Source organism: Hordeum vulgare, chromosome 2H, assembly GCF_904849725.1.
Source record: "Hordeum vulgare subsp. vulgare chromosome 2H, MorexV3_pseudomolecules_assembly, whole genome shotgun sequence".
NCBI lineage: Eukaryota > Viridiplantae > Streptophyta > Magnoliopsida > Poales > Poaceae > Hordeum > Hordeum vulgare.
The window spans coordinates 103,416,383-103,434,154 of record NC_058519.1 but is presented as its reverse complement, the minus strand read 5'-3'; the positions used below and the strand labels follow the sequence as shown (position 1 = coordinate 103,434,154).

Genomic DNA, 17,772 nt, shown 5'->3' with positions numbered 1-17,772 from the left:
CTTCCTTTATAGGAGTGGAAGAAAGAATCCGCACATCACGGCGTCTCTTAGGCGAGGCGGCGAAGATCTCAGTGTACTCTTCCGCTGTCAGGCGGCGACTCCGGAGAGGGACTGCCTGGATGGGTAACACACCACCCCTAGTAGCAACAGTTGTCCTCCCTTCAGGTGCGCTTGCCTTATTTACTTTGTGATTCTTCATCTTCTCACTGTGGAGCGGGCCCTTGACTAGGTGCAGCTCTTGGCAAAGCTTGGCTGATTCCTTAACCAGGAAGTGCGTGAGGGTGTCCGACGAGAGGCTGAAGTAGGTCTGAAACCTTAATGGCATCCCATCCTTCGTGGCTGGGTGAGTGTCCAACTCCCGTCCAATCCTTCCTTAATGAAAGGTAGGTGACGAGTGACGGGCTCATTAGCCATCTCAGGGAGGATGCTGCGGAGACGCACGAGCGCCTCTCATGCGGTTGTCTCCACTGCCAACATCAGCTCTCCCATCTGTGGTCCTTCGAAGAACCAACTAGACGGGGAATCATTAGCCTTCAATATCACGTCCACGTGATATTCCTTAGTGCTCGTGGTAGAGGACCCAGTGCTCGTGGTAGAGGAAGATGGGCTTGCGACGTACGTGGCACTTCTCGAGACAATCCATCAGGAGTAGTGGAAAGCCGGTCTCCAGAAGCGTCTCAGGTACGGCAGCCATCTACAAGGCATCGGAGAGAGGTCAGAAGGTTGTATGTGCAAAAGTTTGTGCAAGGCTGGCGTTCTAACGTTCTCGGCTAATGTCCATGCTATCTAAGACTTCCTATAGTCAGGATGGCTCTGATACCAGTTCTGTGGGGACCCCGACTAGCAAGTCGAGTTCGCCGTGCCCGGTGACCCCAAGGATCAATGTTCACTGAACACAGATACTGAATAATAGAGTCTTACATCCAAGTACCGAAATTATTACATCAAACGACCAGAAGATCGGGTTCAAGAGCGAGGCCTAAGGCCAAACTAAACAGATACATCGAGTAGCGGAAACTCGTAAGGGCTAAGCGGTGCCCATGCCATCAAGCCTACACCGACAGGCATTCTGACTTGGAAGCGTCCTAGATCGCAGGTCGTCTCCGACGGCGTACTCGTCGCCAAACTCCGGTCCTTCCATGTCTGGTCAATAATATAACCAGTGGCAAGCCAATGAGTACTTTGAATGTACTCGCAAACAGCCCATGATATGAACATTGATAGCGAAGAATAATAGTAACAAATATCTATGGTGGAATGCAATTTGGTGGAATGATCAGGTATATGCAACAAGTTAAAAAACTACTCTTGAAGAACAGGTTACAGATATCAACATATCTGCTAAGGGTTGAACACACCGAGTTCACCCTATATGCCAAGTCATCGGACTTGTCATAACCTCAATGTATTAATGAGGGCTAAACCATCCGGGTTTACCCTATATGCCAAGTCAGTGAACTTGGTCATATTATTACTCTCATAACAACACCTTTTAACACCACACACACACACACACTTGGTTTATTCGGAAACGCTCGACGTAGTTTAAGCAGCACCACCCAACTGTCCTTGACCGTGGACACGGCTATTCGAATAGTTTGACACTCTACAGAGGTAGTACGTTGGACCCACGAGAAACGGGAAACTTCCGTGTCATCCACGACTCGCGGTATATCACATATACCCGAGGTAAGTACCCGATCATCATCTTTCCCTTGATGATACTAGACAAAGAGGTCCACTCGATTGGTACCCAGCCCACATGTTGTACGTCTTACAAGCACCGACTCTGGACTGTATCAACCATGCAGGGACCAACGGTGTGCCTGGAACTCATAATAATGGCATAGTCGTCCTACCTGGCACGACCCCATCACGAGAGTGACACCGATCACTCCTGCCACTAGTAATGTGGCTCTTTGCTAGTACCGACCAGAGTAATCAACAAAGCCCCGTCCCATAAAGGGGTAACGTGGTCGTACTGGTAAGGTTGGGACGGTCGACACATCATAAATCTAATCCCATTTCCGAAACCATACTCACACAAAAACACCGGTGCATCAATTCACCAAAAGTGATCACCAACTCATCATCACCCTCGGGCATTAGTGGCACCCGATGGGGTTTTCATAAACTCTTGATTTAACTCATCATCATGCTTGTGATAATATGCTCTATCTTTACTTGTCAACATGGTATAACATGACCCTCAAGGGGTAGAGTCAAGCTCAATGCAATGATCTTACTCTACTAGTCAACATGACAGTAGCATGATCCTCATAAGTGGTAGGGTCAAGCTCATCATGTTTGTGCTCCGAGGAGCCACATGAATAACATCATCAACATGCAAGGGCTTTGAAGAAGCCTCCGGTGCCATCACCACAATGATGAACCGGCATCGTGATCACATGCAACGGGAAAATACCAACTATACTAGCATGCAACAATGTTTGTGCTCAAGTCATGGTCAAAGGGCTGCTTGCCTTGGTCAGCTAGGTATCCGGGGTCTTCAAGGTCTTCCGCTCCGGATCCTCCGTCACTCGGTAACTCTACCGTCGAGAAAGGAATAAATAAATAATAGCTCACACCAAAACAGATCACAAGGTGCTTTCAAAAATGTTGCAAAGCTTGAATAAATTCAGTTTATTATTTTGGAAAATGTTTCCTATGTTTTTTATTAGCTAATCATATTTATTTAAAAGCAAACTGGAGCAAACAAATGTTTTTAATATCATTTTATTATACCAAAACATATTCTGTTTTTGATAAATGTCAAACTCTACAGAATCAATTACTACACATTTTTAGAAAATTGTTGGTGGAAGAATCATATTTTTCTACTGGCTAAATATTTTTATAAAAATAATTAAAGTGCAGGTTAATAAATAAAAGAAAAAGGCCAGGGGGAGACCTAGTCGGCCCAGCCAGCAGACCGGCCACCAGGCGCGCGCGGGCGAGGTTCAAACCTGACCTGCGGGCCCCTGGGGTCTGTGTCAGCGGCTGCGCGCGCTGACTGCCCCAGGACACCGACAGGTGGGCTCCACCTGTCGGGTCCTTCTCCTACCTCCAGCCAGAGAGGTGGAGACGGACGTCGGCGAGGCTACCGTTGCCCTCAGGCCAATCTAGGAGCGGGAATGGGTCCCTCGTTCCTCCGCCTACCTACTCGTGGTCGGGACGTCACCGGAGGTGGTGTGGGTCGCCAGCGACGAGGTAATCGTGGCGGAAAGGTTTCGGGTTGGCGTCGAGCTAGTGGCTAGGGGCACGGATTCGCTCGGGGGAGTTGGGGGAAATGATCCTGGCGTCAAGGGGAGTGCAATGGGAGGTCGGGCGACGCAGGAGCCGTCGTGTAGCCGGAGAACGACCGAAGCTCCGAGGCGGAGGGGCCTCGATCGATCTCGAGCACCGGGGCTCTGCGAGCTCGATTGGGCGGCTAGGGGGAGTCTAGTTATTGTGCTGAAGCTGCTTGGAGGGTGCTGGGGTGCCCGGGGAACCTATTTATAGGCCAGCGGCGGTGAGCCGCCTCGGGCGCGCCTGTGACTCACCGTGGCGCGCGTGCGAGCACAGTGAGGTGCTGGCCGCGAAACCACGGGTTCGGGACGTGGTTTAGGACCTCCTGGTGCATCGGTCGCAGAGGGAAAGCGAGTGGGGTCGAGCCGCAGCGACCGTGCATGCTCGGCCGCGTTAGGCGCGCGCGGGCACGCGTCGCCTGAGCTCTTGCGCGAGGAGAGGGGGGCCTTGATGGCATGCCACGGCATGCTGGCGCGCGTCCCCTCGCTGGAGGTTCTCTGTAGCGCGTCCAGAGCGCGGTTTTGCCATGCCACGGCATGCTGGCGCGCTCTGGGGCCTTTGGGACGTGTCCTCCATGTCTTGAGTGTTGCTGGGAGTGTGCCTAGCCGTTGTGGGTTAGTGGGAGCACGAGCTGGTCAAGGAGGCCAGGAACACTAGTGTTGCCAGTACTGGCCTGCGGCTCAAATTGAAGATCTTCACTAGTGCTTGGAGTTGGGGAGGGGCTGGTTGACTCGGCGCTCAGGGTGTTCTGGGCTCTACCTCACCAAGTTTGGGGCTTTGACATTGGGTAAAACAGTGGCTAGGAGGGTTTTTACCTTCCTGTCACTAGGTGTTCGACAGTGATTTGGGGTGCTTTCACTCCACCACTGGAAATGAAACTTAACAGGTTTGGTCTTAGGGTAAAAACATGAGGTTTCACCAAATTTGAGCTCCATTGAACAAGTTTAGCTTTGTAAACTTGAAAATACCTCAAAATAACCAGTACTGTCCCTTACAAAGGAAGTGTGGCCAAACAGAGTCTCACAAATCCCATTTTTTGTGTGGAGTCCTCATTTCGGATGTCAAACACCTCTGCAAAGTTTCAGCTCCATTGGAGAAACTTTGCAATGTAGAGTTGTTCCAACTCTTGTGTGGACACAGATGGTTTTGGGCTCATTAGGTTCACTTCCCCACCTTGGATCAAGGTGAGATTTTATGTGAGCACCTAATATGGCTTGGGAGAGCTCCTGTAATTTAATGGGAATTTATTGAGATCATTTCCTTTGGAAACATCTCAAAAAGCTAAAACAGACACAAATGGTTTTCAGGGTTTACTCAAATAATATTAATATAAAATAGGGTTAAAATCTTATATATGGAAAATATATGTCCTTCTGAGCTTCCATGAATTTACTCAGAATTTTCTAAGGCAGGAAAGCAATTTTCCTTGTGAGAATACCATTCCTGGCCTTAGAAACAGACATAAATATAAAATAGGAAAATAATATTTTAAATCATCAATTAATGTTTTGAATGGATGAAAATAATATCTGGATCAGATCACCAACTTTGGTTGAAAGTGCCACTTGGCTTCATGAGCTAGTAGTGTATCCCAACATGATGAAGGTGATCTTGATATAAAAGAAAAAGGATACATCTATATATAGAGTTACAAAAGACACGAAGTTCTCTTCGAGAAGGCACTAGAAACCGACATTAGTTTCCATATGGAAGCTGCCATCTATTCCTTAAGCATGGATTAATAGGATTAGTTAAATCTTAACAAATCCACAGGGAGAACACTAGGAGGTGCCGGTATTGCTTCACTGAATACCTTTCTTTTGCTAGAAAAGGCAATTTCTGCTTATTGCATCATTACATTTAGACCATCAAAGCGCTTAACACTCAACGATCATCCTTGTAACATGATCAGTAAGAATGGTATGTGCAATATTTTCAGCAAAATATATGTTCACTCGTAGTCTTAACAATTCTCCAGATGCAACAGAGTTGATGGGAATTTCTTGCACCCCCTAAAAACTCTTCATGATTTCCTATTACGTTTGAGTTTGGGTATTCCAATGTCCCAGCCAGCGTATGCATACGAGAGCTTGGTGTATACTACTCATCAGATGTTTGTCAATCTTGAGTCGACTTGCATTTACTAACTCCAAGGTTTTCTACTCGATTTCATTTATTGCTTACTAGAAACTTGCTCCAAATGAGAGGCCGTACTACCACTCTTTTTAGGGACAGAAAGTTGAGTGGTTCCTCCGGTCTTTGGCGCATTTCTAACTGGATTTAAGGATATTGTAACATCTTTAAGATCAGTAAATGAATCTGTTAATTTATTTACAGATGTTGCAAATTAATGATTTTCCAAACTTGAAGCCCAGTCTCATGGATACGTGGATTAAAGGACAAAATGCATTTCAATTAATTTCCAAACATAGATTAAAGGGACGAAATGGTGTGAACATTCCAATCAATTTCTGTATCTCCCCCTAATGTCAAGAAAAGCTCCTCATAAATATGCAATCATGACGGGTTGTGAACAGATCCATAGTAAGGTGTTTAATATAGTTGATAATCGATGGCGATTTATACCCCTAATGAATCCCCAGTTTTCTATGTGGATCCATAGATGTCCGCTATGGTGGTAAGACCGGGGTGTATGCAACACATCCAAACTTACACAAACAAGAAATAATAGGAGGATTCACGCGTAGCAATTACAAAGAAAATACTATGATATGCAGTTGGCTTTCATTGTATCAAGTTGCTACAAAGAAAATACTATGATATGCAGTTGGCTTCCATTGTATCAAGTCAGCAACATGTAAAATAGCATGACCCCAAATAGGAGTTGGCAAATTGCAATTCATCAACAAAGACCATGCAATGAATTTGATGTTCTTAATTAAGACAAACCATTTTGTATATGAGCATATGGTACAGGATGTTAAACTTCAATTCCTAAAGCCATTCAATAATCAATGAAAGCACACCAGGAGAATTCTCGAATTGACTTAATTCATCTTTCTCAATAATGGGCTTTCAACTAAATGACTTTCTTGTAAATAAAAGACACAACAGCTGTTGCAATAATCTTGGGAGATGCAAGGTTCCATGTAAATAAAAGACACAACAGCTCGTTTGGCCGATTACACAAAACATGTTTTGCTCGACATGGATTTGTCAATCTGAACAACAAACAGATAGATGTGCTGTTGCAACTTGCAAGTAAAAGAAAACCGCAACCGAGACACTCATGTATGATCGTCCTGGTCTCAGCAACAGCTCGCTGATCTGGCATGGGCACGCCAACAAGGCCTGGTTCGTCGGTCGGCTCCAGCATGGGCTCAACCTCATCACCATCGCACATTTCCGTCAGCATCCAGCATCCTCACCGCCATCGGCAGCATCCGCCTTCTCCACGATCTGACCGACGGTGAGGAGGTGACCTTGGCAAGCAGCGGCGTAGGGGTGACCTTGGCACTCTGGCTAGGAGGAGAGGAGAGGGACCACGATGTAGGAGAGGGATTGGGATGGAGGTGTGGGGAAGATGCGTCAAATCCACAGGAAGTGTGGGGAAAGATTTCGGCCTAGCTATGGTAACCTTTCGCTGGAATTGTGGAATGAATTCCTATGCCCAAATCTGTGACAGCCAAACGCGTTGAGTTCGGAATTCAAAAATGAAATCCATGAATTCCAGACCAAATGATATGCCAAACGAGCTGTAAAATGTATAAGGTGATCAGATAGGAGCGAAAGACTATTCTTGTTCAAGTAAACATTATTACTTAATCATATGAACTATGCACTTGGGTTCATCATAACCTTGTGAAAAACCAATATTAGAAAGCAAGAACGAGAATGACAGAAATATGTAAGAAAAATCATAGAAACATTGTGCCATATGAAGAAAATTCAGACACATGCTTAGAAAGAAGCAATATCTTAGAAAGAAGCAATATTGTTGGGCGCATAGCTTAGAAAGAAGCAAAATCTTAGAAAGAAGCACTATCGTTGGCCGCTAGAGAAGATTAGATCATTCCACATGAAGCAAATTCAGACATGCATGGTCTATAATTTAGTCTCTAATCCCCACTAACGTACACAAACTACTTAAACCCAAACACATCAGCAGAGGGAAAACATTTTGATGCAGAAGAGGACACAGAATATGGGAGATGATACAACAGAATGGTCGACCAAAAGAAGATGCCAGTTACCATGAACGAGACCAAATATCAATTGTCACCGTCCTCAACAAGATGGAAAATCAAGGACGAACAAAAAAAGGATGACAAACAAGCACACAAATTGCAACATGCTCAAGACACAAAATCCTGCAGTTTCTAGTGAAAGCAAGCACTATTTCTACGCTGGACAAGAATCAACAATGACCAGAACTTGAGATGGTAGAACTACTGCCCAATGCTACAGGACTGCAGAATCATACAAAAAAAAGGAACAAATGGTAAAGAGCTGTTGGAAGGTTGGTAAGCATAGGAACAAATGGTAAATAGCTGTAGGAAGGTTGGTAAGCATAGGAACAAATGGTAAATAGCTGTAGGAAGGTTGGTAAGCGGGTTGCCCAATGATATTGGCAGGCCGACCAGATTTCCTTCCTTAGTGGTTTGACTACAGCCGATTCTGGCAGGCAAGACGATGGTACAAAGAACCAAAGCCATGGTACAATGCAGCCCTAATGCTGCTTCAATAGATGAGCAAATGGTTTTTAAGTGCACTGTTGAGACGTCAGACAATGCTTTCTAGGCAAATGCATCTCCGTCAGGACGCAACAATGTTTGCTGCTCGGAGCCCAGTGCAGATCTTCATCCATACCACAACATTTGATTCCGAATCCCTTTAAACAACTGAATTTTGAAGTGTCTCAAAAAATAACATATTAAAGAATGCAACAAAATTCAAGTGGACATTCGAAAGCTGTTCGATTTGGCTTCAGAATTGCAGAAAGACAGCATGGACACATACATAGTGACCGATCAGTCCCGAAAGATGGTATGATTAATAGGTTTTTCATCACCAGCCAAGCTAAATCAATTAAATGGTTTCACCAGCAGTAGCAAAAAGAACTCAGGATTTAGGAAATGTCAAAAAAAAAAAAATTAAATAGTGGAAGACAAGGAAACAGTACTCAACAATCAAAGAGGGCATGACAGAAAACAAAGACAGACACTAATCAAGTTGATCTCAGAATTGCAGAATGACAGCATGGACGCATAGCGACCAATCAGTCCCGAAAGATGGTATGATTAATAGGTTTTTCATCACTGGCCAAACTTGAACAAATGTCAAGAACAGAAAATACAGACAAGCATACAACTACCAACTACAAGATATAACAAATGCACATACAAAAGGTTAAAATAGAAAACAAGGTAAAATGAGAAAAATGATTTGAGCAAACCATGTAAGATTTGCCTACAAAACTTTCCAATTAGCCACACAGGCCCACACATAGTGGTGCGAATCATGCTAGTCCTACAAGAAGACCTCAAAGCATAAATTTCATCAAAAGGAGGAGTGCATATAGCAAAGGCATAGAAATAACAATTAGATGCATATGAAATGACAGGAAAATGATTGTTGGCGAAAGAGACTATCAAGCTCAACCCAACTGCCCACTTTCCTCAAATTAATATTGCAGGAAATACTTTCAGTAATGAATGCAGAGCAAAAGCATTTAACCAATACACACCTATCCTGCAGAGGCAGCATACCGAAGGCATAAAATTAACAATGAGATACATTTGAAGGAATATAATGAGTGGAAAATGATTGTTGGCAAAAGAGATTATCAAGCTCAACCCAACTGCCCACTTTCCACAAATTAATATAGCAGGAAACACTTTCAGTAAGAAATGCACATCAAAAGGCATTTAACCGATACACACTTATCCTGCAAATGCAACAAGGAGAGAAATAGCAAAACAAATTCTTATGCAAAGAAGATAGATTCAGAAGCAGTCACCTCACATAGGAAGGACAATGAGAGGAAAATGATTGTTGGTGACAGAGATTATCAAGCTCAACCCAACTGCCCACTTTCCACAAATTAATATAGCAGGAATTACTTTCAGTAACAAATGCATAGCAAAAGCATTTAACTGATACACACTTATCCTGCAAAGACTAAAAGGGAGGAAAAGGTAAAGGAAACAAAATCGATATGGAAGCGACAACAATCACGCAAAAAGCAGAGATGACAGATTAGAAGGGAGGGAAGTGATTGTCGTGGAAAGCAATTAAAAGCTTAGGACACTGAAGTGTATAATCCGATGCAAACTATACTGTACAATGTGCATAAAACTTTGCATCATAGAACCTACGAATTACTAATCATAGTTTTTTTCACTTGCATATAACATAAAAGAACAGAAGGTAACACAAATATAAAAAGCAAGTTGTAGCTCTTAGGTTTAATTATCACTGTATATCAGATAACACATTCTAACAATACCATAGCAACATGAAATTTGGAAATATATATTGGTTACTGTCGTTTGAACTTCAAAAGATGAAGCCAATAAATAAAAAGCATAACTACATAATCCAGAACCATAGCATCAGTCAACCTAAACTCTTAAATACCCCTAGGCAGATGTTAATTTTTCACTTTTAAGCAACTGCAATTTCTGCTGCAAGAGGCCTCAGGAACTCATCATCATCCTTAGGTGGGTGGATGGTTACAAGGTCAGGTAAAGGCGTAGCTGGTCCTTGTTTTCCCTTAGGATCCCAGTCAAGCATGATCTTAACCTTGATGCCCAGCACACCCTGAAAACAAGTAAGAAATATAAGATCTGCTAAGTTACATACACTAAGAACACCATTTATCCATAGCAACTAATTCCATGTGAAGTAGCTCCAAACCTGTCTCAGAAGAACATGCCTCACAGCTCCATCAATATACTGGTTGACAGGATGGCCAGAAGAGATCATATAGCCATCCTTGAACTTCATGGACTTCGCACGCTGTGCCCTAAGCTTCCCACTCACAATAACCTACAAATGAAGAACGCTCTATAAGTACACAAGCGCAAATTGCCTCAAACCAAAACAAGAAAAATTATTGTCAACAGAACAGGTACCTCACAGCCCTTCGCACCACTCTCCATTACAAATCGGAGTACACCATAGCATGCTCTGCAAGTACATCAAGTAAATTATACAAAGAGCACCAAACTAAAAACTGTAATCCAATTCAGTTAGCAATTTTAACTGCCTACACTAACATAAGAAAAGATTTGGGAAAGCAATAAGGTAATGAGGACAACCAGTTTGGAACGCATTAGAAGCCTATAGACAAAGCTTCCCAGCAAATGAAGCCTGGTTGGCACAGATAATTTAGTCATCTTCCGACACAAAGTTGGCATAGAGACCTATTTGCTTTATAGATGACATATAACAAACGATGGTACAAGAAACCTATCAAAAACAAGATTCATTGGTCTTGTTCACTCCAAACAAGAAACTAGTAGCAACATGCATCTACTGATTACGAAACTAGTAGCAACATGCATCTACTGATTACGAAACTAGTAGCAACATGCATCTACTCAGTAGAGGGCAACAAGAGGGAGTATCACTAAGTAGAAGGAGAGCCCGAAATAACAGTTGATAAGACTCATAGAGCAATACGATAATTCAGTTAAGCAAGTTATATCCTGACGTAAGAAAGGACTTGTGAAAGCAAATTGTAATGTGGTCAACCAGATAGGAAAGCATTAGAAACCTATAAGCAAAGATTCTCAGCAAATGAAAGCTGGTTGGCACAGGTAATTTAGTCATCTTCCGACACAAAGTTGGCATAAAATGACCTATTTGCTTTATAGATGACATGACAGTACAGCAAACGATGCTACAAGAACCATAATATGATAATAATAACCTAAAAAGGATTCATTGATTATGTTCACTCCAAAGCAGAAAGCAACGAAAACATTAGAAAAATGCTCTACTGCTTACAGAAAGCAATGGAGGGCAACAATTGATTTCTGTCACCATCGAACACAAGTCCAGCGTAGTTGAGCCAGGCATGTTGTGAAGATGACATGGTAGTACGCTATGCATATATGTAATGAACACAAGCTTCAGAGCGTTCGGGTTCAGGAATAACCTTCGGACGGCAAGGCCACCGAGCAGCTTGTACCGGAGGGACTCGGCCTGAGCGACGGCGCACAATCCGCGGTTCAGGACCTTCTCGGCGTAGAGCTCTACGCCACCGTCGGGAAAGTTGAAACGCTTCTGCACCACCGACGTCAGCTCCCTTATCCTCCTGCCCTTCTCGCCTGAAGGCCAAACATCAGCAGCCACCAGAGCAACAAAATCTCAGATCCGGCGTCGGAAACAATAGGAAGACATGGGATGCTTGCCGTCGGGAAATGCACGTACCGAGGACGTTCTGGGTGCGGGTGGCGCGGATGATGATCTCAGTGCGCATGGGGGTGACCCGGATCTCCACGCCGGCGAAGCCGTCCTCCCCGAGCTCGCGCGTCAGCATCTCGTTCAGCTCGGCCAGGAACACGCCGTCGGCGACGAACTGCGAGCGATCAACGGCGCGTAAGAATCTACATGTGTTCTAATCAAGCTGGGGATCGAGAAGGAAGAGGGCCCGGTCTCGTACCTTCCGTTTCTTGCTGATCTGAAGAGCCATGTTGGAGAAGGGAGGGAGGTGGTGTGGCGGCGGCGGCGGCGGCGGCGGCGGAAGATGAACCCTAGGCTTGGATTTGGAAACGATGAGGAGCGACTGCGAATATATAATAGATCGATGGAGCGTTAGGGTTTTGCTGCAAATGTTTAGGCCGGTCGGGCCGCCGTGGCTATCTATCGGGCCGCCGCCCAGTCCTCGCAGTTCCGTTCAAAGCTGGCCAAAACTGGTCGTCCTAGTCGGGTCGGCCCGACAACCCACACGCTAGGCACGACACGACTTAAAGCATCTCCAATAGTCCGTATGTTCAATCGTTGTTATAAGTGTCCACATCATCAACCAACAACACATCATACAAGCTCTTCAATAGAGTGTATGTTAACCGTATGTAAAATAACTAAGTGGGTCCATTAAATGTTGAAGAAATAACCATGTTTGCCTCGGAGCTTGTGCATGAACCGTTGCTTCAAGTTCATACGGTTTCATTCTCTTTCTTCTTTTATTATGGTCATGTCATCAAAATCATCTATGTGACAATTTTACCAATGATCATCATACGACCATTGAAGATGCCCTTATACATGTCGTGTCAGGCACGCGACACGTTTTGGACCGTGCCTCGGTCTGGAGGATGGGCACGCGGGCCGGTACGGCACACCTCGTTTATTTTACTTTTACATATTTTTAGATATTTTATATATATATCATTGAATCGAGAAAAGGCTAAAGAGGTCAACAAAAAGAACATCAACGCCCACAAACTCTTTTATGTTTTATTTGAGATATCATCTATGAATGAACCTGACTCATAATGTCACTGTTGGGGAATGTTGCGTGGGATACAAAAAAATTCTACGCACACGAAGACCTATCATGATGATGATCATCTACGAGAAGGAGATCGGATCCACATACCCTTGTAGATCGCTAAGCGTAAGCACTGATAAACGCGGTTGATGTAGTGATACGTCTTCACGATCCATCCCACGAACCGTCCCACGATCTGTCCCACGAACCGTCTCGTGATCCGTCTCAATCAAGTGCCGAACGGACGACATCTCCGCGTTCCGCACACGTACAGCTCGATGACGATCTCCGTCTTCTTGATCCAAAAAGAGAGACGGGGATGTAGATAAGTTCCCCGACAGCGCGACGGCGCTCCGGTGGTGGTGGTGATCTATTCCTGCACGGCTCCGCCCGAGCTCCGCAGAAAGCCGATCTAGAGGAATAACTATGATCTAGAGGAGAGGCCAACACATGGTAAAGTTGTGTCTCAAACAGCCTAAACCTCTAGTATATATAGGAAGAGCGAGGGGGCATGCCTTGCGCCACAAGGGAGGAGCCCTTGGTCGGCCGAAGTGGAGGAGGGAGGAGTCCTCCTCCAATCCCACTTGGATTAGGACTGCTTCCTTAATTTCCCACCTCTTTTGGATTTTTTCACTTTTTCCTCATGAACTTTCCTTGGATGACTTTGTGAGCCCATTATGCCTTATTGCGCATCCAATAAACCCACGCGGATTCCTTGGGGCGTGGTGGGCCAACCCATTGGGCCCCCCGAACCCATTCGTCACTCCCGGTACACTGTCGGCAATGCGTGAAAACCTTTCGGAATCCAAATACCAACTTCCTATATATCAATCTTCGTTTCCGGACCATTCCGGAAATCCTCGTGACGTCTGGGATCACATACAGGACTCCGAACAAAACTTCGATCACCAACACATATAATTCAACTATACCGAAACGTCACCGAACCTTAAGTGTGCACACCCTGCAGGTTCGAGAACTATGCACACATGACCTGAGACACTCTCTGGTCAATAACCAACAGCGGGACCTGGATGTCCATATTCGCTCCTACATATTCTACAAAGATCTCTATCGGTTGAACCTCTATATCAATGATTCATATAATCCCGTATACTATTCTCTTTGTCCTTCGGTATGTTATTTGACCGAGATTCGATCGTCGGTATCACTATACCTAGTTCAATCTCGTTACCGGCAAGTCTCTTTACTCATTCCGTAATACAAGATCCCGTAACTAACTCCTTAGTCACATTGCTTGCAAGGCTTGTTGTGATGTTGTATTACCGAGTGGGCCCCGGGATACCTCTCCGTCACACAAAGTGACAAATCTCAGTCTTGATCCATGCCAACCCAATAGACACCTTTGGAGGTATATGTAGAGCACCTTTATAGTCACCTAGTTACGTCGCGCCGTTTGATACGCACAAGGCATTCCTCCAGTGTCCGGGAGTTGCATGATCTCATGTCATAGGAACAAATACATTGACATGTAGAAAATAGTAGCAATAAACTGACACGGTGATATACTACGTTTATAGTTTGGTCTTGTCCATCACATCATTCTCCCAATGATGTGATACCGTTTATCAAGTGACAACACTTGTCTATGGTCAGAAAACCTTGACCATCTTTGATCAACGAGCTAGTCAACTAGAGGCTTACTAGGGACAGTGTTTTGTCTATGTTTCCACACATGTAGTTGTGTTTCCAATCAATACAATTATAGCATGGATAATAAACGATTATCACGAACAAAGAAATATAATAATAATTAATTTATTATTGCCTCTAGGGCATATTTCCAACAGACCGTGCGGGGTCGAGAACTATGCAGACATGACCGAGACTCTCTCGTTCAATAACCAATAGCGGGACCTGGATGTCCATATTGGCTCCTACATATTCTACGGAGATCTTTATGAGTCGAACCATGATGTCAAGGATTCAATCAATCGTGTATGTTGTTCCTTTTGTCCATTGGTATGTTACTTGCCCGAGATTCGATCATCGGTATCTCTATACCTAGTTCAATCTCGTTACCGACAAGTCTCTTTACTTGTTACATAATACAAGATCTCGTGACTAACTCCTTAGTCACATAGCTTGCAAGATTATTTTGATGTTGTATTATCGAGTGGGCCCAGAGATACCTCTCCGTCATACTGAGTGACAAATCCAAGTCACTCTTCTTGAAGTTACCTTTCTTGCCCTTGTCGTTTTGCTTGAAACTAGTGGTTTATTGACCATCAACACTTTATGTTCCTTGTGAATTTCTGACTTAGCGACTTTCAGCATCGCAAATAGCTCGGCGACTGATTTATTCATCCCTTGCAGGTTATAGTTCATCACAAAGCTTTTGTGGCGGGAGAATAATCCCAACTCAGCGAGACGGTTGGAATACCCAGACATTCTCAGTATGTGCTCACTGACAGACCCGTTCTCCTCCATCTTGCAAGCATATAACTTATCGGAGGTCTCATACCTCTCGACCCGGGCATTCTTCTCAAAGATAAACTTCAATTCCTCGAACATCTCATATGCTCTATGACGTTTAAAACGTCTTTGAAGTCCCGGTTCTAAGCCAAACAAAATTGCACATTGAACTACTCAGTAGTCATCCACACGCGACTGCTAGACGTTCATAACATCTTCAGCCGCGAGGAAGGGGGCGCATCACCAAGCGGTGTAGCAAGGACATAACTCTTATGGAAAATCGTGAGGACAAGCCTCAAATTACGGGCCTAGTCTACAAAGTTGCTCTCATCATCTTTTAGCTTGGCTTTCTCTAGGAACGCATTAAAATTCACGGGTGCTACTGCGCGAGCCATTGATCTACAACATAAAATTTGCAAAGATTATTTAGACTATTGTTCAAGACAATGAGTTCAGTTAATCATATTACTAAACAACTCCCACTCAAATTGACATCCCAATGGTCGTTCGAGTGGTACATGATACAAATCCACCAACCCATGTCCGATCATCACGTGAGATGAGGTGGTTTCGATGGTGAACATCTCCATGTTGATCAAATCTACTATATGACTCATGTTCGACCTTTCGGTTTCTTGTGTTCCGAGGCCATGTATGTACATGCTAGGCTCATCAAGTTTAATCCAAGTGTTCCACGTGTGCAGAACTGTCTTGCACCCGTTGTATGTGAACATAGAGTCTATCACACCCGATCATCACGTGGTGTCTCGAAACGACGAACTGTCGCAATGGTGCACACTTGGGGAGAACACAATTTTATCTTGAAATTTTAGCGAGGGATCACCTTATAACGCTACCGTCATCCTAAGCAAAACAAGGTGCATAAAAGGATTAACATCACATGCCAATCATAAGTGGCATGATATGGCCATGAACTTGTGCTTTTGATATCCATCTCCAAAGCACCGACATGATCTCCATCGTCACGAGCACAACAACATGATCTCCATCATTGTGTTGCCATCAAGGTTATTGCGCCAACCATGCTTGTACTACTATTGCTACCGTTTAGCGATAAAGTAAAGCATCACATAACGCTTAATGAATTGACACACGGGTCATATAATAATTTAAGACAACCCTATGGCTCCTGCCGGTTGTCGTAGCATCGACACGCAAGTTGATATTAACTATTACAACATGATCATCTCATACATCAAAATATATATCATCATGTCTTTGGCCATATCGTATCACAACATACCGTGGAAAACAAGTTAGACGTCCTCTAATTTGTTGTTTCATGTGTTTACGTGGTTGCTATGGGTATCTAGTAAGAACGCTTCTTACCTATGCAAAAAACCACAACAATGATATGCAAGTTGCTATTTAACCTTCTACAAGACCGCCTCCATTGAATCTGATTCAACTAAAGTAGGACAGACAGACACCTGCCAGCCATCTTTATGCAACGAGTTACATGTCAGTCGATGGAACCGATCTCTTGTACGTGGACGAGTAAATTTGGTCTGGGTCGCTTCATCCCACAATACCGTTGAATCAAGAAAAGACTAAGGAGGGAATCAATCTGAATATCAACGCCCACAAACTCCTTTGTGTTCTACTCGTGATATCATCTACGCATATACCTAGCTCATGATGACACTGTTTGGGAATGTTGCATGGGAAATAAAAAACAAATCCTACGCTCACCAAGACCAATCTAGGAGATGCACATCTACAAGAGGAGAGATTGAATCTACATATCCTTGTAGATCGCTAAGAGGAAGCGTTCAAGAACGCGGTTGATGTAGTGGTACGTCTTCGTGATCCAATCACGAACTGTCCCGTGAACTCCCGATCAAGTGTCGAACTCCTCATTCAACACACGTAAAACTTGGTGACGTCTTCGCCTCCTTGATCCAGCAAGCGATGGTGAAGTAGCAGCCTGAGTCCTCCGACAGCACAACAGCGTGGTGAGGTGTTGGTGGTGAAAACTGAGCTGGGATTCGCCATGCGGTATTTAGAGGAGATGAACTACAAGGGAGAGGAAGAGCAGCGCTGCAGCAAGTTGTCGTGTGGTTGCCCTCTCTCTACCTCTCTATATATAGGGGGAAGGGAGAGGGGAGGGCACGCTAGGGTTTCCCCTAGGGGCCGACTGCCAAGAGGGGCGACGACTAGGGTTGGGTGGCCCCTCCCACTTGGGTGCCTCGCCACCCAATTTGGGATGACGGTGCCCTAGGAGGAGGCATCCTCCCCTTCGGCCAAAGTGGGTAGGGGTGAGGGGTTGCGCCCAGCCCCCTGGTGGGCTGCGGTGCCCCCTCTCCTTGGCCCATGAGGCCCCCCAACAATTGACGGGGCCTCCAAAACCCCTTTCGGTATTCCGTCATTCCCTCGGTGTGCCCCGGAACACTTTCGGACCACGATGACCTTCATCCTATATATCAATCTTCACCTCCGGACAAATTTGGAGTTCCTTGTCATGTCCGGGATCTCATCCGGGACTCCGAAAAACCTTTGGTGACCAACACAATGACTCAATTATGCTTATATCGTCACTGAACCTTAAGTGTGTAGACCGTGCG

General features: G+C 44.6%; 1 protein-coding gene, 1 long non-coding RNA gene and 8 other non-coding genes across 10 annotated transcripts; 1 reads left to right on the top strand and 9 right to left on the bottom strand.

Annotated features, from left to right (window-relative positions):
* Positions 1 to 5,611: 5,611 nt before the first annotated feature.
* LOC123425354 lies at positions 5,612 to 9,834 on the top strand. The gene is made up of 2 exons (XR_006621814.1): positions 5,612 to 7,768; positions 7,810 to 9,834. It is a non-coding gene; the product is annotated as an uncharacterized LOC123425354 (long non-coding RNA).
* LOC123433728 lies at positions 7,017 to 7,111 on the bottom strand. The gene has a single exon (XR_006625055.1). It is a non-coding gene; the product is annotated as a small nucleolar RNA snR60/Z15/Z230/Z193/J17 (small nucleolar RNA).
* Positions 7,443 to 7,536, bottom strand: LOC123433794. Its single transcript, XR_006625105.1, has one exon. It is a non-coding gene; the product is annotated as a small nucleolar RNA Z43 (small nucleolar RNA).
* Positions 8,029 to 8,116, bottom strand: LOC123433842. The gene has a single exon (XR_006625146.1). It is a non-coding gene; the product is annotated as a small nucleolar RNA snoR118 (small nucleolar RNA).
* On the bottom strand, positions 8,231 to 8,326 carry LOC123433681. Its single transcript, XR_006625010.1, has one exon. It is a non-coding gene; the product is annotated as a small nucleolar RNA SNORD96 family (small nucleolar RNA).
* On the bottom strand, positions 8,483 to 8,574 carry LOC123433682. The gene has a single exon (XR_006625011.1). It is a non-coding gene; the product is annotated as a small nucleolar RNA SNORD96 family (small nucleolar RNA).
* On the bottom strand, positions 8,864 to 9,007 carry LOC123433846. Its single transcript, XR_006625150.1, has one exon. It is a non-coding gene; the product is annotated as a small nucleolar RNA snoR135 (small nucleolar RNA).
* LOC123433843 lies at positions 9,059 to 9,203 on the bottom strand. The gene has a single exon (XR_006625147.1). It is a non-coding gene; the product is annotated as a small nucleolar RNA snoR135 (small nucleolar RNA).
* LOC123433844 lies at positions 9,284 to 9,427 on the bottom strand. Its single transcript, XR_006625148.1, has one exon. It is a non-coding gene; the product is annotated as a small nucleolar RNA snoR135 (small nucleolar RNA).
* Positions 9,691 to 12,082, bottom strand: LOC123425352 (40S ribosomal protein S3-3-like). Its single transcript, XM_045109039.1, has 6 exons — positions 11,921 to 12,082; positions 11,689 to 11,836; positions 11,414 to 11,585; positions 10,386 to 10,440; positions 10,168 to 10,299; positions 9,691 to 10,071 (listed from the first exon to the last, which is right to left on the bottom strand). Exons 1-6 carry the CDS (start codon positions 11,948 to 11,950, stop codon positions 9,916 to 9,918), a joined length of 693 nt encoding a protein of 230 aa, XP_044964974.1. The 5' UTR covers positions 11,951 to 12,082; the 3' UTR covers positions 9,691 to 9,915.
* Positions 12,083 to 17,772: the final 5,690 nt, after the last annotated feature.